The sequence below is a fragment of the Trachinotus anak genome, unplaced genomic scaffold (assembly GCF_046630095.1).
Source record: "Trachinotus anak isolate AG129_WGS33_773 ecotype Australia unplaced genomic scaffold, CSIRO_AGI_Tana_v1 ptg000003l, whole genome shotgun sequence".
NCBI classification, from domain to species: Eukaryota; Metazoa; Chordata; class Actinopteri; order Carangiformes; family Carangidae; genus Trachinotus; species Trachinotus anak.
In genome coordinates, this window is record NW_027273854.1 from 22,571,759 (window position 1) to 22,597,173 (window position 25,415).

General features: G+C 44.0%; 1 protein-coding gene and 1 long non-coding RNA gene across 2 annotated transcripts; both read right to left on the bottom strand.

The window, feature by feature from the left end:
• Nucleotides 1–3,439: 3,439 nt before the first annotated feature.
• LOC139609237 (ubiquitin carboxyl-terminal hydrolase 37-like) lies at nucleotides 3,440–11,664 on the bottom strand. Its single transcript, XM_071463551.1, has 15 exons — nucleotides 11,656–11,664; nucleotides 7,437–7,474; nucleotides 7,155–7,239; nucleotides 6,971–7,005; nucleotides 6,676–6,745; nucleotides 6,348–6,568; nucleotides 6,108–6,239; nucleotides 5,856–5,979; nucleotides 5,603–5,754; nucleotides 5,376–5,478; nucleotides 5,110–5,186; nucleotides 4,783–4,891; nucleotides 4,609–4,669; nucleotides 4,329–4,486; nucleotides 3,440–4,177 (listed from the first exon to the last, which is right to left on the bottom strand). The coding sequence occupies exons 1-15, from the start codon at nucleotides 11,662–11,664 to the stop codon at nucleotides 4,172–4,174; spliced, it is 1,380 nt and encodes a 459-aa protein (XP_071319652.1). The 3' UTR covers nucleotides 3,440–4,171.
• Nucleotides 11,665–17,434: 5,770 nt separating this feature from the next.
• Nucleotides 17,435–23,436, bottom strand: LOC139618590 (uncharacterized). The gene is made up of 2 exons (XR_011689750.1): nucleotides 21,080–23,436; nucleotides 17,435–20,367 (listed from the first exon to the last, which is right to left on the bottom strand). It is a non-coding gene; the product is annotated as an uncharacterized lncRNA (long non-coding RNA).
• Between the last annotated feature and the right edge of the window lie 1,979 nt (nucleotides 23,437–25,415).

Here is a 25,415-nt window from a genome sequence, read left to right on the forward strand (position 1 = left end):
ACCTAAAGCAAACAGTTTGTTGAAATGAAAGCACATCTCAGGACATATTTTATGACGATATCATAACCAAACGAGGCCACTGCATGAGCTGCATCAGCAGAGCCTCCAGACTGGCTGCTGCTGACCGGTCCCTGAGTGAACCAGGTGACTCCCTCACGGCTGCCTCAGTCTCCCGCTCGCCACCAAACAGACACTCGTCATGTGTCCTGATCCTCAGGAGCCGACACTCACTCAGCGGTAATGTACCGGGACCGCAGGCTCAGGCTCATTTCTCTGAGCCCCGGATGTAGAACAAGTCGACCCTGACAGACGCTGAAGCATTTTCATCTGAGCTCCGCTGTCAGTGAGTGACGGGACCAGGACACCGCAGGTCCGCAGTAACACTGCAGACACAGGCGGAGCTGAGTCTCCCGGAGCCCGAGATGAGCTCAGCGAAACCGGTCCACCGAGCAGCGGCCGCTCACCGGGAGAACCGACAGATGCGGTTAAAAATGGATCATTTCACATGTAACCACAGACCCATGATAACCTTCAATAACATTTTAGTCCCCTGCCCAGTTTTACTGAGAGTTAGCTTCACCGATCCTGATTCAGTTCCAAATAACGAAGTTATGAAGATTAAATAAACAAGTGCACACCATGTTCAAAAATATACTAATTCACTTCACTGTAGTTTCTTCACTTGTGTCCCACATCTACAGTAAGTTAATGACAGGACGGGTTTGTTCCCGGGTCCGGTTCATGTCTGTATCACAACATTAAAGAAAGCGACTGATGTTCACAGAGCTGCTGCTTTGTTTGGTAAAGAGACTGAGTTGACTGGGATTTGAAGCAGCTGTTAGAGACTCATCACACTGGTGGTTTTGAGTCAAAGTCTTTTATAGTTTTGTTGATTTCATCTTCCTGAAACTACATGTTTCATTCAAGCTAAATGTTATTTCTACCTCACACTTATTTAATTTGGTGAATTTCTTCTCAAAAGTAGGAAGTAGGGCCTTTTGGGAAATCCTAATCTGACCCATGAGCTTGTTGTGTCATTTCTGATAACGGACGTGACTGGATGTGAAGTGTTTTCAAGCTTTTATCAAGAAGCGAGTTCTTCAGTCGGACGCTGCAGTGAACAGCTTCATGTTAAACCTGTGTGTTAAACACGGCTCCAGTCCAAGTCCAGTGAAAGCAACCACTGAATACACAACAAAAAACAAAGCTGAGAAAGATTCAACAAAAACAAACCAGCCACAACCATTAGCCCAACGCACAACGCTAACATTACCGTGAGATGCTCCGCAGCAATGCTAGTGAACCTGTTAGCGATAGCAACATTTGCAGCACACATTCATAATACTGTTACCAAACATCTTGGCACTTATAGGTCAGAGTTTTGACTTTTACAAAACCATTCCCACTTCAAAATGATATAAAGTAGATGAAGTTAGATACACAACTTGAATAACGACAAACAAACAAACACAAAGCTCTAAAAACGCTTCGGCATATGTGCACAGGTGTTCCCGCTGGTTTCCGTACGGACTGTGGGAGGTTTTCTGGAGGCGAGTTAGAGCTGAAACTGGACCACAACACGACTCCATACGCAGCACTTTGAGAATAATAATTCACTTCACTTTCTTACCTTCTGAGTTCATGAATTAGACTGTGTCAAGTATCTACGGATGGACGCTAACGTTAGCTAGTTCCTCACTTTTGCTGAAGTTACACTTTAGCTAACTCATGTTAGGTAGCTAATAGCATGAACCTTCATTTCCAATATGGGCTTGAATTTCATTATCAATATAAAATCTTATATATGATCTAATTTTAGCAAACACTAGGACTCGGTTGTGAGCAGTGAAACGATGGAGGAATAGTTGTAGATACATTTTGACATCAGTATAGACTTTATTCCATTTTAATACTCTTTTGTGTGGCTGAGCTGGTTCAGTTCATCTTTTACCATATTGATAAGGCTGGTTTGGTAGTAATTGTATTAGCAGGGGTGGAAAGTACTTCAGTACATGTACTCTAAGTATTGTACTTTTGAATTTGAATTCACTTGTACTTAATTTGAGTATTTTCCATTTTACACTGCTTCATACTCTCACTCCACTACATTTCAGAGGTAAATATTGCACTTTGTACTCCACTATATTGATTTGACATCTTAAACAATCAAGATAATCTGTAACACTTGACTTCACCACAGCACACGCTGGCACCGTACTGGGCTCCCTCTGACTGACATTGTACAATTCACACTCTGCCACCAAAGATTGACCAGTAACATGAATGAACTTTACAATACCCATATCTATAATATTACAGAGGCTGGACTGACCCTTCACTGTCAGACCAGATCAAAGTTGACTGACATCATTTGACACCAGCTGCAGCAGCAGCTCTGACAGGCTTTCTGTTGCTGTAGCAGGGCTGTTATTCCCTTCAGCTTGTGTTACCAAACACTCAGAACATGAACTGCTCATCAAACTACAAACTAACTGTACACCTGAACTTTGAGAAGAAGAAAGACTGGTTGTTATCATTTACCATGCAAAAGTTAGTCTTGCTGTGATAACAAGATGAATGAGTTAACTTTGCATTTCGTGGATGAAGAAAAAATAAAAGTGAATCTTTGTGTTATGTTTTTAAAGCTGTTTGTGTCAAGAATATAACATAGATGAACAGTAACAATATTAATGTTTTGTCATTCTTTAGTTTTCCTCTGAAAAGCATCAACACAGTGGTGAATAAAAAACAAAACATCAAGCACAAATATTTTAAAATGTTCATTTAAACTTTATTAACAAGGTCAAAGTTGTTTGGGTCCTCACCTCAAGACAGGTGTAATTATGAAAACACATGAACACATTACTACACTTCTTAGAATTTATAGATCAGACTTTTACAAAACCATTCCCACTTTAAAGTGATATGAAGTAGATGAATTTAGATACGCAACTTTAATAAAAACAAAGCTCTAAAAACGGTTCAGTAGTTGTCCCTGCTGGTTTTACATATGGACCATGGGAAGTTTTCTGGAGGTAAATAAAAGCTGAAACTCAAACACAACATATTTGATACACAACACTGTGTGAGAGCGACAAACAACAGACACACTCCTGATGTGATCAGGAATGAAGATAAAGCAGAGAAAAGAAACTCTCTCTCCACGTCCTGATGTCGATGATGCTGTGGAACAGAAAGTGATCTCTGACTTTATGTCGCTTTAAATATCAACTTTTTTTACACTTCCTCATCTGTCTTTCTCTCATCCCACATTTTATTTGACCAAATATTGTTTTGTTTTGTTTTTTTTGTTTTTTTTTTGTACAGACACCAAAGCACACACTGAAATTAAACAAACACAAACTACAATGTAAAAGAACATTTGAGATCATGCTGCTGAAAAAAGACAACAAATACTTTATGTCTATTTTTAATTTACTTTTATTTTTAACAAATTAATATTTCATCAATACATACAGAAAAATATTCTTTCTCTTCCTTTACATTCACACTTAGGGGCAATTTAGAGTCACCAATTAACCTAACGTTCATGTCTTTGGACTGTGGGAGGAAGCCGGAGAACCCGGAGGGAACCCACGCAGACACAGGGAGAACATGCAAACTCCACACAGAAAGGCCCCAGGGAGTCGAACCCAGGACCTTCTTGCTGTGAGGCCACAGCACTAAGCACTGCACCACCGTGCTGCCCGCTTATTGCTTATTTTTATTTATCTAACTGAGAAATATTTACAGTGTTAATTCCCCAGAGAGCAAGCCGTCTACCTGAAACTAAAGTACAATTTGTGGCGACTGTGGCAAGGAAAAACTCCCTTTAAGAGGAAGAAACCTTGGGAGGAACCGGGCTCTCTGGGTGGGGGGGCCCTTCCTCCTGAGGGCTGGCGCTCCTTCTGGTCCTCCTCTGCTCCTGATCCATCCGCCCCAGGCTGTGGTCTTTATCCATCTTCTTCTGGATGTGCTGGTACGATGTCTGCATCTCCTGCTCAGCCTCACTCTTCACTGAAAGAGAAAGAAAAAGAGAATGAAACCGGGGGGGGGGGGTACTTACCTTTTGATGCCTCGTCCCGTGGTCGTTCCTCTGGACTTGCTGTCTTCAGGAGCCAGGTGCCTGCTGACGGTTTCCACTCAGGCTTCTTCAGGAGCGTCCTGCCGTCTAGAACTGAGAATAAATCCAGGTGTTTTTCTATGTTTTCTCAGCTGTAATTAGTGTGAAGTGTAAAGAAGAGCAGTGTTGGTGCTGAGTCTCTCTCTGCCACATCATCTCCATGATGTCTGACTTCAGTGCACATGTGGCAGAGCTCTCCTCTTACTTGTCTTCTGTAGAACAGGATGTAGGCAGTTCTTCGTCGCCGGTCACACACGGAGGCGCCGCTGGTTTCAGTTACCGCTGCATCGTTGTAGGTGAACCAGCGGTCGGTCGGGTCTATCTGGCCCACATCTGGATCCACCCCGTCGCAGATGTAGTGTCCTAGCAGGAGCAGAAGAAGTGTTATATGGGCTGTGTTGGATGTTATGAAGGTCGTCTGACCAGTGAACATCATTGTCACTTAGACTCAGTGTGACTTTAAGGAGAATCATGGATCATCTTACCTCTCGTTGCTGTGGCGCCGATATGGCTGATGGTGCTAACCAAACTGTAGCAGCCACCACCCTGAGAGGGAACACAGTGGATCAGAGTTAGTCTACACACAGTCCAAACATCTACTTCTATCAGCCCCAGTCTGGTGATTTTGTTTGTTATCAAGTCTCTGAGTTTTTCTTTACCTGGTTGGAGGGCACCACCAGCTCTCTGGAGAGGACGACGGGGTTGTGGTCTTTCATCAGCTGGAGAGTTGGAGTAAACCTGAAGCGCTTCAGGTGTAAGACCAGCACTCTGTAGACAGAAATGAAAGATATGAGCAGCAGGGGACAGAGGAGAAGATGAAATGTGGCATTACAAATTCTTACAATTGGTATTTTTCCTAATCAATACTTCACAATTTGTCCTTAGAGTCAGTGGAGGCCAGTTTGATACCAGTGGGTGAACCAGTATCATCACTGTGCACTGTGGTCAGGAGGTTGTTCATGTGTGATGGATCTGATGTCTCTCACCTTGGCAGATTGATAAATGAGGAGCGCTGGCCTGACACGGTTGCTCCGCACTCGCAGGTGTACTCCAACTCCGTCTCCTGCAGAACAACACAAAACCAACATGCTGTCACTTCTTCTACATGCACGACGACAAACAGCTACACATCCACACACACACTGACACAGGTAGTGATGGTGTGATTGAAGTGTGTCAGAGTTTTGTGCGTCATATCATCACATGATATCAGAGGGTGTGATGTGAATGAATGAAGACAGGTGTTTCTTACCATCAGGTAACCTTCCAGCAGTCGCTGTACCGTGTCAGCTCCAGGTACCAGGTGCAGGGAGAGGTTTGTGAAATCCTCCTCTCTGCTGGATTCTGCATGGCAACTACACATTGAACAGATAATACAGTTGTAATACAGCTGCAGAGGTGACGATGAGGCTACCGTGTAGTGTTCAACACTTGACTTCTCTGCTGTGAAGCTGAAGGTGTGTAACTGTGTGGCTTTACCTCTTGCACTTCCTGGTGTTTAGCATCTTGAACACCAGGTGATCCTCCACCGGACAGCTGTAGGTCCTGTCTATGCTGGGAGCCAGCACCTGCAGCTGTAGGCCCAAGCAGCTCACCTGTTGTAGCACGGAGGTGAGGAACTCGTGAGCGTCCTGTAGTTATACAAGCACACAGTTGCACAGAGAGGTTTAAGCACAGAGGAGAAACTATCAGGAAGCTGTGAAAACACAAACCTTAAAACCTGCTTACTCACTTTCTGGTGGAGGTCTTCAAATTCTGGATTCCACAGAGAAACCGCCTTCTTGAACGTGTATAGAAGACGGGTTTTGTGACGAACATCAGCGGAGAAGTGAGACCCACTGATGTCTGCTAATGATCTGGAGAGAGAGAGAGAGGGAGAGGGAGGGAGGGGTGGTTAGAGACTCTGTCTGTGATATGAAACATTGTGGTGTTCAGGATACAAGTGAAGGATGAAATGAGTGCTTGTGTCTGAGGGGTGCTGTACCTCATGATTGCAGCTTCGGGGATCAGACTCCAAACCTGCTCCTGTTGGCTGATGTCTCTGACGAAGTCCTCCAGTGTCAGGAGGCTCTGCAGGCAGGAGTTGATGTAGCAGAACTGTGCTGGGTTGGGGAACCTGACACACAAACAGAACAAGTCATTTTCTCCCTGCAGCTGTTTGTCTCTTTGATTCTTGTCTCCTCAGCCTTTTTTCTGGTGTGTGTGGATATGCAGATGTTCTTACCCAAGACAGTGGAGCTGCTGTTGTCTGAGGGTCTTGTTGTTGGTCACAGGAACTTCTTTCTTCTTCTTCTTGGGCTGGTCTCCGGGAACGCTGTCGTCTTTTGGCCGTTCTTCCTTCTGACTTTGGTCTTTAAGCTCCACCACCTTGTCGCGCTGAGGGGTGGAGTGGCACTCCTCCTTCGGGGGCTGTTCTTCTGGGGAGGGTGCAACCTTACATCTCTTCTGTTGGGGTAAAGGAATACTGAGGTTAAATCATACAAAGAAACGCTCATCAATTATGAAATATCTGGTTGACACTGAGAGCTGCACTTTGTGTCAAACATACGTACCTTCCAAAAATGCCACCACCGAGGCTTCTTCACGGTCTTCTTCGGGGTTTTGTCATCGGAGGTGGAGACGCTGGTGACAAAGAGGAACATCTGTTATCTCATTGGGAACTCACTGATTTGCTGGAAAGAAAACTTAAAGATTTTAATCAGCTTCTAGTCACTAGTAAAGAGCAAATACAGCCTATTAACACTAACAGGATAAAAGTTTGAATTCCACAAACTCATCAGATTCTCTGAGACACTTAAAGTCCCAGCTAACAAAGAGGCTGAAGGATTAAATCTCATGTGTCTTTACCTTTGCTTCTCTTTTTTATCTTGATTTTTCTTTTTCTGTGTGGAAGAAAGCAAAAACAAAAAGAAGCAATAATTAGAATAAACGGTGTCAAATATCATTGATAATATTTACAACAAGTTCAAATATGATTCTTAAAAAATGCTTAGATGTGTTTAATATGAAGCCATGACACTGTCAAACACACCAAGGGGCGACCGAAGAGTCGATATATCCAAGGGGTCGTGTCTTCTTTCTTCTTGGTGACAGCCGGAGCGTCGGTGGCGCCGACACTGGTGAAGAAGAGAAACACAGTTGGTTTTCCTGTTGTTTACTGAAGCTCATGAGAAATCATGAACAGATTATTATTGTTCCTATACAAACAATACAAAATCACCCCCCAGAGTGAATAAGGAAGCTGATGGACCTGAACATGGAGATGAAGAAATAGTCAGGAAAACAGTCTGACAATAGTTATGAACTTTCTTACCTCTCATCTGCCACCAGTTGGATAACAGCTGTTGATTTCTGTAGAGAGAAAGGGAAATAAATGAGATGAAAATGACTGGAAACATGATGTATCTTCACAGCTGATATAAAGTGGCTTCACAGACAGTTTCTCCTAAACACTGTGAACTGTGAAGTGGACACAGTTCCACCTTTTACCGTCCACAGGGTGGAATCCACAGCAGAGAAATGACAGAGAATGTGTGGTGCATCTATAAAACAAACCTTTCCGCTACAGGAAAACAGGCGAAACATCTTGATGAGTCTTGTCGAAGTGGAACTTGGACTGAGAGTAAAGAGCTTCTGTCTGCTGGTTTGATGAACTGTGATCTGTTCTACAGGAGCTCTGACTTCACAGTGACCCTTCTAGAACGTCACTGTGATGTCATCATGTCAGTGTGTGAGGAAGCAGCTCCGAGTGTCAACATGGTGTCAGTGTATATATGCTGTAAAACTGTGGTCTGAAAAGGCCCAAACTAAATCAGGTTTCTGTCTTTTAGAGCGAGTCCAACTCAGATCTGAAGTCTCTCAGAAGCTCAAGTCAGGTCCTTTAAGACGAGTCTAAGACAAGTCTCAAGTCTTCATAAGAAATCTTCCATATTTCCATCATCAGTAATGACAACTGATGACTGAACCGACACAAAAAGGCAGAAAAACACTCACGTCCACATCAGAGGAAATCAATCAGTGGTGTATAAGCACTGCTGAAGTGTCCATACAGTTCATCCACTGTCACTCAGACCTCTGTTACTGTGTCTCGGTCCACAGAAGCAGCTGAGAGGACAACATGGAGACAAACTGTCTCTCAAACTGTCCTCTATAGTTACTAGAGGATCATGCAGAGTGTGCAGGACATAAACTGGCTTGTTTTTATTGATTCATTTATTTTATTCCCCACACCCACTGTAGCTCTGTGGGCCCAGAGAGAAACCATGAACTTCTTCATAACAACAGGAGATCTGTGTGATCTGACATGAATCTACATGTGTGTGTTTGTTTGTGAATGTGTTGGTGTGAAAGTCAAATCATCACAATTTGTAACAAATGAAATAACAACAATTTACTGAAATATTGTTTTGTCTTTCTTTCATTTTCCTCTGACAACCTTCAGCACAATGGTGAATAACAAAGAAAACATGAAGCAGTAACAGGTTGATATTTGGATTCAAACTTTATTAACAAGGTCAACTTTATTTGGGTCCTCACCCCGAGACAGGCGCGTAATCATGAAAACACATCAACTCGTTATTACACATGTTGGAATTTATAGGTCAGACTTTTACAAAACTATTCCCACTTCAAAATGTTATAAAGCAGATGAAGTTAGATCCACAACTTTAATAATGACAAACAAACACAAAGCACAAACACAGTTCAGCAGGCGTTCCCGCTGGTTTTACGCACGGACCATGGGAGGTTTTCTGGAGGTGCTGCTGATGTAAACAGCTAAACCGCAAATGTAGTTAATGTAAAGCGGATGAGAGCAGCCATTTACTCAGAGTCAAACAGGTCTTTTTCTCCGGGACTCCGGGCTCAAATCTCGGGACAAGATGCGTGGGCGGAAAAACCGGGATTGTAAACCGTAAATGTAGCTAATGTAAAGAGGATGAGAGCAGCCATTTACTCAGAGTCAAACAGGTCTTTGACTCCGGGTTTTGGATCAAGTTTGAATTTATGACCAGAATCACTATGGAAGCTTTTGGAACAACGATTGTTTCACAGACTCTGCTGTTTCTCCGCAACTTGTTCTCTCGGTTTGAAGTACAACTGGACACTGATCAGCTGGATGTTGTGCTTCTCTACGGCCAACAGAGATTGGCTGTGATTTCCATCACTGGACTGCTGAGAATAATACTGACCATGAACGCAGCAGAGTAGCAGAGAGTGATGACAGAGACATGTTGCTCTGTGCGGACTGAGGCAGCTCTGTCTCACCTCTCACATGGAAACGCAGCCGCAGTCCTGAAGAGGAGGAGCCCGAGAGAAACACGGCAGCCACCACCTCGACAACAAGAACAAAACGCACAGACCGCGCAGTGGTGGTGCATCATGGGAAAGTCAAGTGGTCACAGCGTTGGGTTTATTCTCCTCTGCTGGAAGCAGCAGCCTCCACCTAATTCACACGATGAACGAGAGAAACTATGAATTCCATGATTTATGAAAAAAGAAAACCAAATGTTTTTGTATGTTTTAATCCGTTGGTGTGAAAAATGAACCTTTTCTTATTCTCCTATATAAAAAATAAAAAAAACATTATTTATTGAAACTTTGCAGTGTTGTCATTATTTTATTTACAGAGTTGTACGTCATATTCAATCTGTTTGTATCAAACTTTTTGTGTGTGTTTGTGAATGTGTTGGTGTGAAAGTCAAATCATCACAACTTGTAACAAATGAAACAACAATAATTTACTGAAATATTGTTTTGTCTTTCTTTCATTTTCCTCTGACAACCTTCAGCACAATGGTGAATAACAAAGAAAACATGAAGCAGTAACAGGTTGATATTTGGATTCAAACTTTATTAACAAGGTCAACTTTATTTGGGTCCTCACCCCGAGACAGGCGCGTAATCATGAAAACACATCAACTCGTTATTACACATGTTGGAATTTATAGGTCAGACTTTTACAAAACTATTCCCACTTCAAAATGCTATAAAGCAGATGAAGTTAGATCCACAACTTTAACAATGACAAACAAACACAAAGCACAAACACGGTTCAGCAGGCGTTCCCGCTGGTTTTACGCACGGACCATGGGAGGTTTTCTGGAGGTGAGTTGGAGCTGAAACTGAAACACAACATACATGAGTCGATACACACAACACTGTGTGAGAGCGACACACAACAAACACACTCACTGACCGAGCTGCTGATGGAACAGATTCATATAGAAGCAGCTGGAGATGTGTACTTTCCAAATGATGGCGCAGCGGATGTGATCAGGAATGAAGATAAAGCAGAGAAAAGAAACTCTCTCTCTCCACGTCCTGATGTCGATGACGCTGTGGGACAGAAAGTGATCTCTGACTTTATGTTGTCTTAGATATCAACTTGTTTTACTCTCTGACTTTCCTCATCTGTCTTTCTCTCGTCCCACATTTCATTTGACCAAATATCGTTGTTGTGTGAAGAAATAATCACATGTACAGACACCAAAGCACAAACTTCTCACTGAACTTGATGGTGGTTTTGTTATTTTTAATTCTTGAAATTCGTGAAACTCTGATGATAATATGATGTTGTAGATCTCTGAAAATAAAAGAATGACAACACAGCAATGTTTCAGTAGATTATTGCTTTTTTTAATTTATGTTTTTTTATTAGAAAAGGTTCATTTCTCACACCAACGGATTTAAAGATATACAAAAATATTTTTATTTTTTCATAAATCGTGAAATTCATAGTGTCTGTTTTTCATCGTGTGAAGCAGGTGGAGGCTGCCGCTTCCAGCAGAGGAGAGTAAACATCTGATTTCCCATGATGCACCAGGTGGCTGCAGTGGTTCAAGTGTTTCCCTCTTCAGGACTGAGTGTCAGAGTGAAGGATCAGTCCAGTCTCTGTAATTTAAAAGGTAGAGGGAGGAGTTCATTCATTTTATCGGCCAATCATTGGCAGTGTTAGCCAGGCACCTCCCTCACCTGTTGCTGAGGCTGCGTTTGCAATGTACGAACCAGACTCTCCCCCACCTGTTGTCTGTTTTACGCACCGAACCAGGCTCCCGTTCAACTGTTGAACTACGAACCGAGAGAAACAATTTCATCGTCACTTATTGTTTGTTTTACGCACCACACGAACAAACTCTCTCTCTCACCTTTTCGGTGTTTTACGCACCACCTCTGTCTCACCTGTTGGCTGCAGTAGACACCGTACGAGGGACTTTCCCTGACCTGTGACCTGTTTTACGCACCGGACGAAAGAGGCTCTCCCTCACCTGTTGGCTGTTTAACGCACAGTACGAACCAGCTCTGCTTCACCTGCTGTGTGTTTGACGCACCGTAAGAAACAATTTCTGCCTGCTGGACTCTTGTCTCCCCGTGAGTGAGTCTGTCTGAGGCAGGCCACTCTCACACAGTGTTGTTTATGGCGTGATGTATATTTGTGGTTGACTGCCAGCTTTAACTCACCTTGAGAAAACCTCCTACGGTTCGTGCGTAAAACCAGCGGCAACACCTGCGCGCATATGAACTGTTTCTCTCACCTTTACCATTTTGCTGAGGGTTGTCAGTGAAAGACAGAAGAACCACAAAAGAGCAAGATTTCATTCATTTGTTCTTCATAGTTATTAACACAAGTAAATCAATGACAGCAGCAGCTGTATAAGTTGGTTGTGTGTGTCTTGGTCTCAGCTTCATCCACATGAATTTCCATGAGTTTTAACATCAGCTGTGTGTGTGTCTCCACTCAGCACAGGAGTCCTGCCCAGCCCTCACAGTGAGGTGGAAAAGGTGAGTCAGTCTGATTTAACACCTGAACAGGATCTAATCACACAAACGCACAAACTGAGAAGAAGGAGACTCATCACTAACATTCACACTGGACTGATGTGACTCAGAGAAAACACAGCTCCCTTCTAACCTGTAACACATGTAGAGTTACTGGATATTAGTGAAGCTGCAAACAAACGTTTGCTGTCAGGGAAATGTTCATTTCAGAGTCTAGACCGACCAACCAGAGGCTTCCTCTGTGGACCTGATCTAGTCACACACAGTCTATACTTTTACATCACTGAGGAGAGGCCTGTGTCTCTTTACAGAAACATTTACACTCGACACAATAAAGCTGTGAAACCTCCACTTTAAACACAGATGATGTTCTTTATTTAATTCTTGCAGAAGCCAAGCAGCAGTTAACAGTAAAGATGATAAAAATGTAAAAATACAAGAATTATTTCAACAATGAAATGATTCTGTCCCGTTCCCATCCATTTTAATTTGTGCTCCTGACTGCTGCTACTCCAGTGAGGTGAGGCAGAATCAGGGACATGTTGTCATCAGCTCTTGGAAATGTTGCAGGAATTCATAGAGGATCATCTGCTGCTGCTGCAGTCCTGTGGTTGAGGCCCACGGGCCAATCAGGGAGTCTGAGCCGCAGTGATGAACCAGCCGGGCTTAATGCTGCACCGCTGTGTCTCAGTGGATCCTCTCCAGTCTCCTGTGGTTGGATTCTTGATCGAAGTGACGCAGTGTCTCCAGACAGGTGAGGACTGCGGACTGTTGCTCAACAACCTGGGCTTTTTACAGTCTTTGCTGTCCCTATATGGACTTCCTGCCTTACGTCATTTCCAGTCAACAGGTAAACTGGGAGGAGCTCAGGAATCAGGTGGAGGCTGCTGCTTCCAGCAGAGGAGAATAAACCCAACCGCTGTGACCACTTGACTTTCCCATGATGCACCGCCACAGTCTGTGCGTTTTGTTCTTGTTGTCGAGGTGGTGGCTGCAGTGTTTCTCTCGGGCTCCTCCTCTTCGGGACTGCGGCTGCGTCTCCATGTGAGAGGTGAGACAGAGCTGCCTCAGTCCGCACAGAGCAGCATGTCTCTGTCATCACTCTCTGCTACTCTGCTGCGTTCATGGTCAGTATTATTCTCAGCAGTCCAGTGATGGAAATCACAGCCAATCTCTGTTGGCCGTAGAGAAGCACAACATCCAGCTGATCAGTGTCCAGTTGTACTTCAAACCGAGAGAACAAGTTGCGGAGAAACAGCAGAGTCTGTGAAACAATCGTTGTTCCAAAAGCTTCCATAGTGATTCTGGTCATAAATTCAAACTTGATCCAAAACCCGGAGTCAAAGACCTGTTTGACTCTGAGTAAATGGCTGCTCTCATCCTCTTTACATTAGCTACATTTGCGGTTTAAAATCCCGGTTTTTCCGCCCACGCATCTTGTCCCGAGATTTGAGCCCGGAGTCCCGGAGAAAAAGACCTGTTTGACTCTGAGTAAATGGCTGCTCTCATCCGCTTTACATTAGCTACATTTACGGTTACGGCTACACAGACGGTTTACAATCCCGAGTTTTACGCCCACGCATCTTGTCCCGAGATTTGAGCCGGGAAAGTTTTTTCGGCTCAAATCTCGGTTTTCAGTCTTGATTATTTCCTACAATTTTGGAACAACGATCAGTTCAGTTCCTCATGTACAGAAAATGTCGATGAGAGGCGAAAGAGGCGAAGAGGTCACTGGCATCCCGGTGCCGGGAAGTGCAGCTGCCGTGAGTTAGTAAGTTCCACGTCTAGTTCTCCTCCAGAAAACCTCCCACGGTCCGTGCGTAAAACCAGCAGGAACACCTGTGCCCATGTGTTTTAGTTTGTCATTATTAAAGTTGTGGATCTAACTTCATCTGCTTTCTATCATTTTGAAGTGGGAATAGTTTGGTAAAAGTCTGACCTTTAAATTCCAACATGTGTAATAACGAGTTGATGTGTTTTCATGATTACGCGCCTGTGTCGAGGTGATGATCGAGATTGTAGGCTCATCGAAATGTACCTCATGTAAAGCTGAGCCGAGCAGCCATTTACTCAGAGTCAAACCGGTCTTTGTCTCCGGGACAGAGAACCAGCAGCAGACTGAAAGTCTTAATCTGTAAAGATTGTAGGAAATAATCGAGACTAGCGAGAAAACTTGTCCGGCTCAAATCTCGGGACAAGATGCGTGGGCGGAAAAATGATCGGGATTGTAAACCGCAAATGTAGTTAATGTAAAGCGGATGAGAGCAGCCATTTACTCAGAGTCAAACAGGTCTTTTTCTCCGGGACTCCGGGCTCAAATCTCGGGACAAGATGCGTGGGCGGAAAAACCGGGATTTTAAACCGCAAATGTAGCTAATGTAAAGAGGATGAGAGCAGCCATTTACTCAGAGTCAAACAGGTCTTTGACTCCGGGTTTTGGATCAAGTTTGAATTTATGACCAGAATCACTATGGAAGCTTTTGGAACAACGATTGTTTCACAGACTCTGCTGTTTCTCCGCAACTTGTTCTCTCGGTTTGAAGTACAACTGGACACTGATCAGCTGGATGTTGTGCTTCTCTACGGCCAACAGAGATTGGCTGTGATTTCCATCACTGGACTGCTGAGAATAATACTGACCATGAACGCAGCAGAGTAGCAGAGAGTGATGACAGAGACATGCTGCTCTGTGCGGACTGAGGCAGCTCTGTCTCACCTCTCACATGGAAACGCAGCCGCAGTCCTGAAGAGGAGGAGCCCGAGAGAAACACGGCAGCCACCACCTCGACAACAAGAACAAAACGCACAGACCGCGCAGTGGTGGTGCATCATGGGAAAGTCAAGTGGTCACAGCGTTTGGGTTTATTCTCCTCTGCTGGAAGCAGCAGCCTCCACCTGATTCACACGATGAACGAGAGACACTATGAATTCCATGATTTATGAAAAAAGAAAACCAAATGTTTTTGTATGTTTTAATCCGTTGGTGTGAAAAATGAACCTTTTCTTATTCTCCTATATAAAAAATAAAAAAAACATTATTTATTGAAACTTTGCAGTGTTGTCATTATTTTATTTACAGAGTTGTACGTCATATTCAATCTGTTTGTATCAAACTTTTTGTGTGTGTTTGTGAATGTGTTGGTGTGAAAGTCAAATCATCACAACTTGTAACAAATGAAACAACAATAATTTACTGAAATATTGTTTTGTCTTTCTTTCATTTTCCTCTGACAACCTTCAGCACAATGGTGAATAACAAAGAAAACATGAAGCAGTAACAGGTTGATATTTGGATTCAAACTTTATTAACAAGGTCAACTTTATTTGGGTCCTCACCCCGAGACAGGCGCGTAATCATGAAAACACATCAACTCGTTATTACACATGTTGGAATTTATAGGTCAGACTTTTACAAAACTATTCCCACTTCAAAATGTTATAAAGCAGATGAAGTTAGATCCACAACTTTAATAATGACAAACAAACACAAAGCACAAACACGGTTCAGCAGGCGTTCCCGCTGGTTTTACGCACGGACCATGGGAGGTTTTCTGGAGGTGAGTTGGAGCTGAAACTGAAACACAACATACATGAGTCGATACACACAACACTGTGTGAGAGCGACACACAACAAACACACTCACTGACCGAGCTGCTGATGGAACAGATTCATATAGAAGCAGCTGGAGATGTGTACTTTCCAAATGATGGCGCAGCGGATGTGATCAGGAATGAAGATAAAGCAGAGAAAAGAAACTCTCTCTCTCCACGTCCTGATGTCGATGACGCTGTGGGACAGAAAGTGATCTCTGACTTTATGTTGTCTTAGATATCAACTTGTTTTACTCTCTGACTTTCCTCATCTGTCTTTCTCTCGTCCCACATTTCATTTGACCAAATATCGTTGTTGTGTGAAGAAATAATCACATGTACAGACACCAAAGCACAAACTTCTCACTGAACTTGATGGTGGTTTTGTTATTTTTAATTCTTGAAATTCGTGAAACTCTGATGATAATATGATGTTGTAGATCTCTGAAAATAAAAGAATGACAACACAGCAATGTTTCAGTAGATTATTGCTTTTTTTAATTTATGTTTTTTTATTAGAAAAGGTTCATTTTTCACACCAACGGATTTAAAGATATACAAAAATATTTTTATTTTTTCATAAATCGTGAAATTCATAGTGTCTGTTTTTCATCGTGTGAAGCAGGTGGAGGCTGCCGCTTCCAGCAGAGGAGAGTAAACATCTGATTTCCCATGATGCACCAGGTGGCTGCAGTGGTTCAAGTGTTTCCCTCTTCAGGACTGAGTGTCAGAGTGAAGGATCAGTCCAGTCTCTGTAATTTAAAAGGTAGAGGGAGGAGTTCATTCATTTTATCGGCCAATCATTGGCAGTGTTAGCCAGGCACCTCCCTCACCTGTTGCTGAGGCTGCGTTTGCAATGTACGAACCAGACTCTCCCCCACCTGTTGTCTGTTTTACGCACCGAACCAGGCTCCCGTTCAACTGTTGAACTACGAACCGAGAGAAACAATTTCATCGTCACTTATTGTTTGTTTTACGCACCACCTCTGTCTCACCTGTTGGCTGCAGTAGACACCGTACGAGGGACTTTCCCTGACCTGTGACCTGTTTTACGCACCGGACGAAAGAGGCTCTCCCTCACCTGTTGGCTGTTTAACGCACAGTACGAACCAGCTCTGCTTCACCTGCTGTGTGTTTGACGCACCGTAAGAAACAATTTCTGCCTGCTGGACTCTTGTCTCCCCGTGAGTGAGTCTGTCTGAGGCAGGCCACTCTCACACAGTGTTGTTTATGGCGTGATGTATATTTGTGGTTGACTGCCAGCTTTAACTCACCTTGAGAAAACCTCCTACGGTTCGTGCGTAAAACCAGCGGCAACACCTGCGCGCATATGAACTGTTTCTCTCACCTTTACCATTTTGCTGAGGGTTGTCAGTGAAAGACAGAAGAACCACAAAAGAGCAAGATTTCATTCATTTGTTCTTCATAGTTATTAACACAAGTAAATCAATGACAGCAGCAGCTGTATAAGTTGGTTGTGTGTGTCTTGGTCTCAGCTTCATCCACATGAATTTCCATGAGTTTTAACATCAGCTGTGTGTGTGTCTCCACTCAGCACAGGAGTCCTGCCCAGCCCTCACAGTGAGGTGGAAAAGGTGAGTCAGTCTGATTTAACACCTGAACAGGATCTAATCACACAAACGCACAAACTGAGAAGAAGGAGACTCATCACTAACATTCACACTGGACTGATGTGACTCAGAGAAAACACAACTCCCTTCTAACCTGTAACACATGTAGAGTTACTGGATATTAGTGAAGCTGCAAACAAACGTTTGCTGTCAGGGAAATGTTCATTTCAGAGTCTAGACCGACCAACCAGAGGCTTCCTCTGTGGACTTGATCTAGTCACACAAAGTCTATACTTTTACATCACTGAGGAGAGGCCTGTGTCTCTTTACAGAAACATTTACACTCGACACAATAAAGCTGTGAAACCTCCACTTTAAACACAGATGATGTTCTTTATTTAATTCTTGCAGAAGCCAAGCAGCAGTTAACAGTAAAGATGATAAAAATGTAAAAATACAAGAATTATTTCAACAATGAAATGATTCTGTCCCGTTCCCATCCATTTTAATTTGTGCTCCTGACTGCTGCTACTCCAGTGAGGTGAGGCAGAATCAGGGACATGTTGTCATCAGTTCTTGGAAATGTTGCAGGAATTCATAGAGGATCATCTGCTGCTGCTGCAGTCCTGTGGTTGAGGCCCACGGGCCAATCAGGGAGTCTGAGCCGCAGTGATGAACCAGCCGGGCTTAATGCTGCACCGCTGTGTCTCAGTGGATCCTCTCCAGTCTCCTGTGGTTGGATTCTTGATCGAAGTGACGCAGTGTCTCCAGACAGGTGAGGACTGCGGACTGTTGCTCAACAACCTGGGCTTTTTACAGTCTTTGCTGTCCCTATATGGACTTCCTGCCTTACGTCATTTCCAGTCAACAGGTAAACTGGGAGGAGCTCAGGAATCAGGTGGAGGCTGCTGCTTCCAGCAGAGGAGAATAAACCCAACCGCTGTGACCACTTGACTTTCCCATGATGCACCGCCACAGTCTGTGCGTTTTGTTCTTGTTGTCGAGGTGGTGGCTGCAGTGTTTCTCTCGGGCTCCTCCTCTTCGGGACTGCGGCTGCGTCTCCATGTGAGAGGAGAGTCAGAGCTGCCTCAGTCCGCACAGAGCAGCATGTCTCTGTGATCACTCTCTGCTACTCTGCTGCCTTCATGCTGAACTTCGTCCTCAGCACTTTACTGATGGACATCTCCACCAGACAACATGCTCTGTGTAGCCGGACTGAGAGACTGGAGAGAACCAGCGGGAGACTGAAACGGTTGTGATCTTATTCATGTGGACTTTGAGGCGGGACACAGCTCAGGTGAAGAGCTGGGACACGGACAGCGAGACAGAAACACAGCTTCTTTGTGTTTTGTATGATAGAAAAACCTCCTGGAGTTTTGTTCTTGTTGTCGAGGTGGTGGCTGCAGTGGTTCAAGTGTTTCCCTCTTCGGGACTGCGGCTGCGTCTCCATGTGAGAGGTGAGACAGAGCTGCCTCAGTCCGCACAGAGCAGCATGTCTCTGTCATCACTCTCTGCTACTCTGCTGCGTTCATGGTCAGTATTATTCTCAGCAGTCCAGTGATGGAAATCACAGCCAATCTCTGTTGGCCGTAGAGAAGCACAACATCCAGCTGATCAGTGTCCAGTTGTACTTCAAACCGAGAGAACAAGTTGCGGAGAAACAGCAGAGTCTGTGAAACAATCGTTGTTCCAAAAGCTTCCATAGTGATTCTGGTCATAAATTCAAACTTGATCCAAAACCCGGAGTCAAAGACCTGTTTGACTCTGAGTAAATGGCTGCTCTCATCCTCTTTACATTAGCTACATTTGCGGTTTAAAATCCCGGTTTTTCCGCCCACGCATCTTGTCCCGAGATTTGAGCCCGGAGTCCCGGAGAAAAAGACCTGTTTGACTCTGAGTAAATGGCTGCTCTCATCCGCTTTACATTAGCTACATTTACGGTTACGGCTACACAGACGGTTTACAATCCCGAGTTTTACGCCCACGCATCTTGTCCCGAGATTTGAGCCGGGAAAGTTTTTTCGGCTCAAATCTCGGTTTTCAGTCTTGATTATTTCCTACAATTTTGGAACAACGATCAGTTCAGTTCCTCATGTACAGAAAATGTCGATGAGAGGCGAAAGAGGCGAAGAGGTCACTGGCATCCCGGTGCCGGGAAGTGCAGCTGCCGTGAGTTAGTAAGTTCCACGTCTAGTTCTCCTCCAGAAAACCTCCCACGGTCCGTGCGTAAAACCAGCAGGAACACCTGTGCCCATGTGTTTTAGTTTGTCATTATTAAAGTTGTGGATCTAACTTCATCTGCTTTCTATCATTTTGAAGTGGGAATAGTTTGGTAAAAGTCTGACCTATAAATTCCAACATGTGTAATAACGAGTTGATGTGTTTTCATGATTACGCGCCTGTGTCGAGGTGATGATCGAGATTGTAGGCTCATCGAAATGTACCTCATGTAAAGCTGAGCCGAGCAGCCATTTACTATATAAACAATAAAAAAAACATTATTTATTGAAACTTTGCAGTGTTGTCGTTATTTTATTTACAGAGCTGTACGTCATATTCAATCTGTTTGTGTCAAACTTTTTTGTTTAAAAAAATTTAGTTAGATATTACTATTAAAGATGTGGATCTAACTTCATCTACTTTACATCTTTCTGACAAATGAAAATGTGAATAAAAACTGAAGTGAGTATCTGGAACATTCTCCTGTCCAGGTTTTGTTAGCACACCTGTGAGAGCAGACACATCAGGGGCCAAATGAGAGGAACCTGAATTAAACGAGGATGTTCTGATCAACAACCATTGGCTACAACCGCGTCCTCGTTTACCCTCGTGCCATCATTAGCTCCTCCCAGTTTACCTGTTGACTGGAAATGACGTAAGGTAGGAAGTCCAAATATGGAGAGATCAATGAGGTCATTACAAATGATAATTTTATATAAAGAACATCATCTGCATTTAAAGTGGAGGTTTCATAACTTTATTGTGTCAAGTGTAAAAACAGCGAAACTAGCCACTTGTGACTTGATGTAAATTCTCTCAATAAATTCACTGAATACATTTCAAAATGTTGTTGTCCTGTCGTCTTTCCATCAGTGTTTCTTTTTCAGTGTCAGGGGCAGCTCCAACATTCAGACACTATAATCTCTGAACTGACGGTTCAGGTTGAATCAGAGTCTAACTGGTCTTTGTCAGCTGGAGTTGGATCAGGTCTTGGTTCAGAATGACTGTGGAAGCGTTTGGTACAGTGACTGCTTCACAGACACTGCTGCCGCTCAGCTGCTCCTCCTCTCTGGCTGTTTTCATTTCCTGCAACACAGAGAGTTGCTGTGATTTCCAACACAGGCGCTTCACGGAGGAGCTGAGGCCAAGAGACACACACACAGCTGATCTGATCTCTCTGTCAACTCTGTCAAGAAATGAACTGAATACATTTAAACAAATTGATGTTTGGTCAGTTTTTCATTTCCCTTTACTTTTCAGATTAGGAGCATATAACCTCTCAAATGTCTCGGAGCTAATAGTATCTGAAGTGCCAGGAAATGAAAGAAACTGGACCGATTACTCGTCCATTCAGACTGAATCTGAAACAAGCGGGATTTGGATCAAGTTTATTTTTATCTCTGCTGTTTTTCCACAACTTGTTCTCTCGGTTTGAAAAACGACTGGACACTGATCAGCTGGATGCTGTGGTTCTCTACGACAGAGAGAGATTGGCTGTGATTTCCTTCACTGGACTGCTGACTGGAACAGTGAACATGAACGCTCCGTAACTGAGCCTCATTGGTTTAGACTCGCTGTTGTACGAACAACCAGTCTCTCACTCAAGCTGTGGCTTCAGTGCGCACCGTGAGAAACAGACTCGTCCTCACTTGTTGACTGTTTGACGCAGCTCCAGACTCTCCCCGACCTGTTGGCTGTTTCACACTCTACACGAACTCTCCGTCTCTCTCTCTCTCTCTCTCTCTCTCTCTCTCATGTTGCCTGTTTGACACAACCTCTGAAGCAGACTCTCCCTCACCTGTTGGCTGTTTTATGCACCATGAGAACCAGCTCCTCTTCACTTGGTGGCTGTGATAAGCACCGTGAGTGAGTGTGTTTGTTGTGTGTATCGACTCATGTATGTTGTGTTTCAGTTTCAGCTCCAACTCACCTCCAGAAAACCTCCCATGGTCCGTGCGTAAAACCAGCGGGAACGCCTGCTGAACTGTGTTTGTGCTTTGTGTTTGTTTGTCATTATTAAAGTTGTGGATCTAACTTCATCTGCTTTATAACATTTTGAAGTGGGAATAGTTTTGTAAAAGTCTGACCTATAAATTCCAACATGTGTAATAACGAGTTGATGTGTTTTCATGATTACGCGCCTGTCTCGGGGTGAGGACCCAAATAAAGTTGACCTTGTTAATAAAGTTTGAATCCAAATATCAACCTGTTACTGCTTCATGTTTTCTTTGTTATTCACCATTGTGCTGAAGGTTGTCAGAGGAAAATGAAAGAAAGACAAAACAATATTTCAGTAAATTATTGTTGTTTCATTTGTTACAAGTTGTGATGATTTGACTTTCACACCAACACATTCACAAACACACACAAAAAGTTTGATACAAACAGATTGAATATGACGTACAACTCTGTAAATAAAATAATGACAACACTGCAAAGTTTCAATAAATAATGTTTTTTTTATTTTTTATATAGGAGAATAAGAAAAGGTTCATTTTTCACACCAACGGATTAAAACATACAAAAACATTTGGTTTTCTTTTTTCATAAATCATGGAATTCATAGTGTCTCTCGTTCATCGTGTGAATCAGGTGGAGGCTGCTGCTTCCAGCAGAGGAGAATAAACCCAAACGCTGTGACCACTTGACTTTCCCATGATGCACCACCACTGCGCCGTCTGTGCGTTTTGTTCTTGTTGTCGAGGTGGTGGCTGCAGTGTTTCTCTCGGGCTCCTCCTCTTCGGGACTGAGGCTGCGTCTCCATGTGAGAGGTGAGACAGAGCTGCCTCAGTCCGCACAGAGCAGCATGTCTCTGTCATCACTCTCTGCTACTCTGCTGCGTTCATGGTCAGTATTATTCTCAGCAGTCCAGTGATGGAAATCACAGCCAATCTCTGTTGGCCGTAGAGAAGCACAACATCCAGCTGATCAGTGTCCAGTTGTACTTCAAACCGAGAGAACAAGTTGCGGAGAAACAGCAGAGTCTGTGAAACAATCGTTGTTCCAAAAGCTTCCATAGTGATTCTGGTCATAAATTCAAACTTGATCCAAAACCCGGAGTCAAAGACCTGTTTGACTCTGAGTAAATGGCTGCTCTCATCCTCTTTACATTAACTACATTTGCGGTTTACAATCCCGATTATTTTTCTTGTCCCGAGATTTGAGCCGGACAAGTTTTCTCGCTAGTCTCGATTATTTCCTACAATCTTTACAGATTAAGACTTTCAGTCTGCTGCTGGTTCTCTGTCCCGGAGACAAAGACCGGTTTGACTCTGAGTAAATGGCTGCTCGGCTCAGCTTTACATGAGGTACATTTCGATGAGCCTACAATCTCGATCATCACCTCGACACAGGCGCGTAATCATGAAAACACATCAACTCGTTATTACACATGTTGGAATTTAAAGGTCAGACTTTTACCAAACTATTCCCACTTCAAAATGATAGAAAGCAGATGAAGTTAGATCCACAACTTTAATAATGACAAACTAAAACACATGGGCACAGGTGTTCCTGCTGGTTTTACGCACGGACCGTGGGAGGTTTTCTGGAGGAGAACTAGACGTGGAACTTACTAACTCACGGCAGCTGCACTTCCCGGCACCGGGATGCCAGTGACCTCTTCGCCTCTTTCGCCTCTCATCGACATTTTCTGTACATGAGGAACTGAACTGATCGTTGTTCCAAAATTGTAGGAAATAATCAAGACTGAAAACCGAGATTTGAGCCGAAAAAACTTTCCCGGCTCAAATCTCGGGACAAGATGCGTGGGCGTAAAACTCGGGATTGTAAACCGTCTGTGTAGCCGTAACCGTAAATGTAGCTAATGTAAAGCGGATGAGAGCAGCCATTTACTCAGAGTCAAACAGGTCTTTTTCTCCGGGACTCCGGGCTCAAATCTCGGGACAAGATGCGTGGGCGGAAAAACCGGGATTTTAAACCGCAAATGTAGCTAATGTAAAGAGGATGAGAGCAGCCATTTACTCAGAGTCAAACAGGTCTTTGACTCCGGGTTTTGGATCAAGTTTGAATTTATGACCAGAATCACTATGGAAGCTTTTGGAACAACGATTGTTTCACAGACTCTGCTGTTTCTCCGCAACTTGTTCTCTCGGTTTGAAGTACAACTGGACACTGATCAGCTGGATGTTGTGCTTCTCTACGGCCAACAGAGACTGGCTGTGATTTCCATCACTGGACTGCTGAGAATAATACTGACCATGAACGCAGCAGAGTAGCAGAGAGTGATGACAGAGACATGCTGCTCTGTGCGGACTGAGGCAGCTCTGTCTCACCTCTCACATGGAGACGCAGCCGCAGTCCCGAAGAGGAGGAGCCCGAGAGAAACACTGCAGCCACCACCTCGACAACAAGAACAAAACGCACAGACTGTGGCGGTGCATCATGGGAAAGTCAAGTGGTCACAGCGGTTGGGTTTATTCTCCTCTGCTGGAAGCAGCAGCCTCCACCTGATTCCTGAGCTCCTCCCAGTTTACCTGTTGACTGGAAATGACGTAAGGCAGGAAGTCCATATAGGGACAGCAAAGACTGTAAAAAGCCCAGGTTGTTGAGCAACAGTCCGCAGTCCTCACCTGTCTGGAGACACTGCGTCACTTCGATCAAGAATCCAACCACAGGAGACTGGAGAGGATCCACTGAGACACAGCGGTGCAGCATTAAGCCCGGCTGGTTCATCACTGCGGCTCAGACTCCCTGATTGGCCCGTGGGCCTCAACCACAGGACTGCAGCAGCAGCAGATGATCCTCTATGAATTCCTGCAACATTTCCAAGAGCTGATGACAACATGTCCCTGATTCTGCCTCACCTCACTGGAGTAGCAGCAGTCAGGAGCACAAATTAAAATGGATGGGAACGGGACAGAATCATTTCATTGTTGAAATAATTCTTGTATTTTTACATTTTTATCATCTTTACTGTTAACTGCTGCTTGGCTTCTGCAAGAATTAAATAAAGAACATCATCTGTGTTTAAAGTGGAGGTTTCACAGCTTTATTGTGTCGAGTGTAAATGTTTCTGTAAAGAGACACAGGCCTCTCCTCAGTGATGTAAAAGTATAGACTGTGTGTGACTAGATCAGGTCCACAGAGGAAGCCTCTGGTTGGTCGGTCTAGACTCTGAAATGAACATTTCCCTGACAGCAAACGTTTGTTTGCAGCTTCACTAATATCCAGTAACTCTACATGTGTTACAGGTTAGAAGGGAGCTGTGTTTTCTCTGAGTCACATCAGTCCAGTGTGAATGTTAGTGATGAGTCTCCTTCTTCTCAGTTTGTGCGTTTGTGTGATTAGATCCTGTTCAGGTGTTAAATCAGACTGACTCACCTTTTCCACCTCACTGTGAGGGCTGGGCAGGACTCCTGTGCTGAGTGGAGACACACACACAGCTGATGTTAAAACTCATGGAAATTCATGTGGATGAAGCTGAGACCAAGACACACACAACCAACTTATACAGCTGCTGCTGTCATTGATTTACTTGTGTTAATAACTATGAAGAACAAATGAATGAAATCTTGCTCTTTTGTGGTTCTTCTGTCTTTCACTGACAACCCTCAGCAAAATGGTAAAGGTGAGAGAAACAGTTCATATGCGCGCAGGTGTTGCCGCTGGTTTTACGCACGAACCGTAGGAGGTTTTCTCAAGGTGAGTTAAAGCTGGCAGTCAACCACAAATATACATCACGCCATAAACAACACTGTGTGAGAGTGGCCTGCCTCAGACAGACTCACTCACGGGGAGACAAGAGTCCAGCAGGCAGAAATTGTTTCTTACGGTGCGTCAAACACACAGCAGGTGAAGCAGAGCTGGTTCGTACTGTGCGTTAAACAGCCAACAGGTGAGGGAGAGCCTCTTTCGTCCGGTGCGTAAAACAGGTCACAGGTCAGGGAAAGTCCCTCGTACGGTGTCTACTGCAGCCAACAGGTGAGACAGAGGTGGTGCGTAAAACACCGAAAAGGTGAGAGAGAGAGTTTGTTCGTGTGGTGCGTAAAACAAACAATAAGTGACGATGAAATTGTTTCTCTCGGTTCGTAGTTCAACAGTTGAACGGGAGCCTGGTTCGGTGCGTAAAACAGACAACAGGTGGGGGAGAGTCTGGTTCGTACATTGCAAAC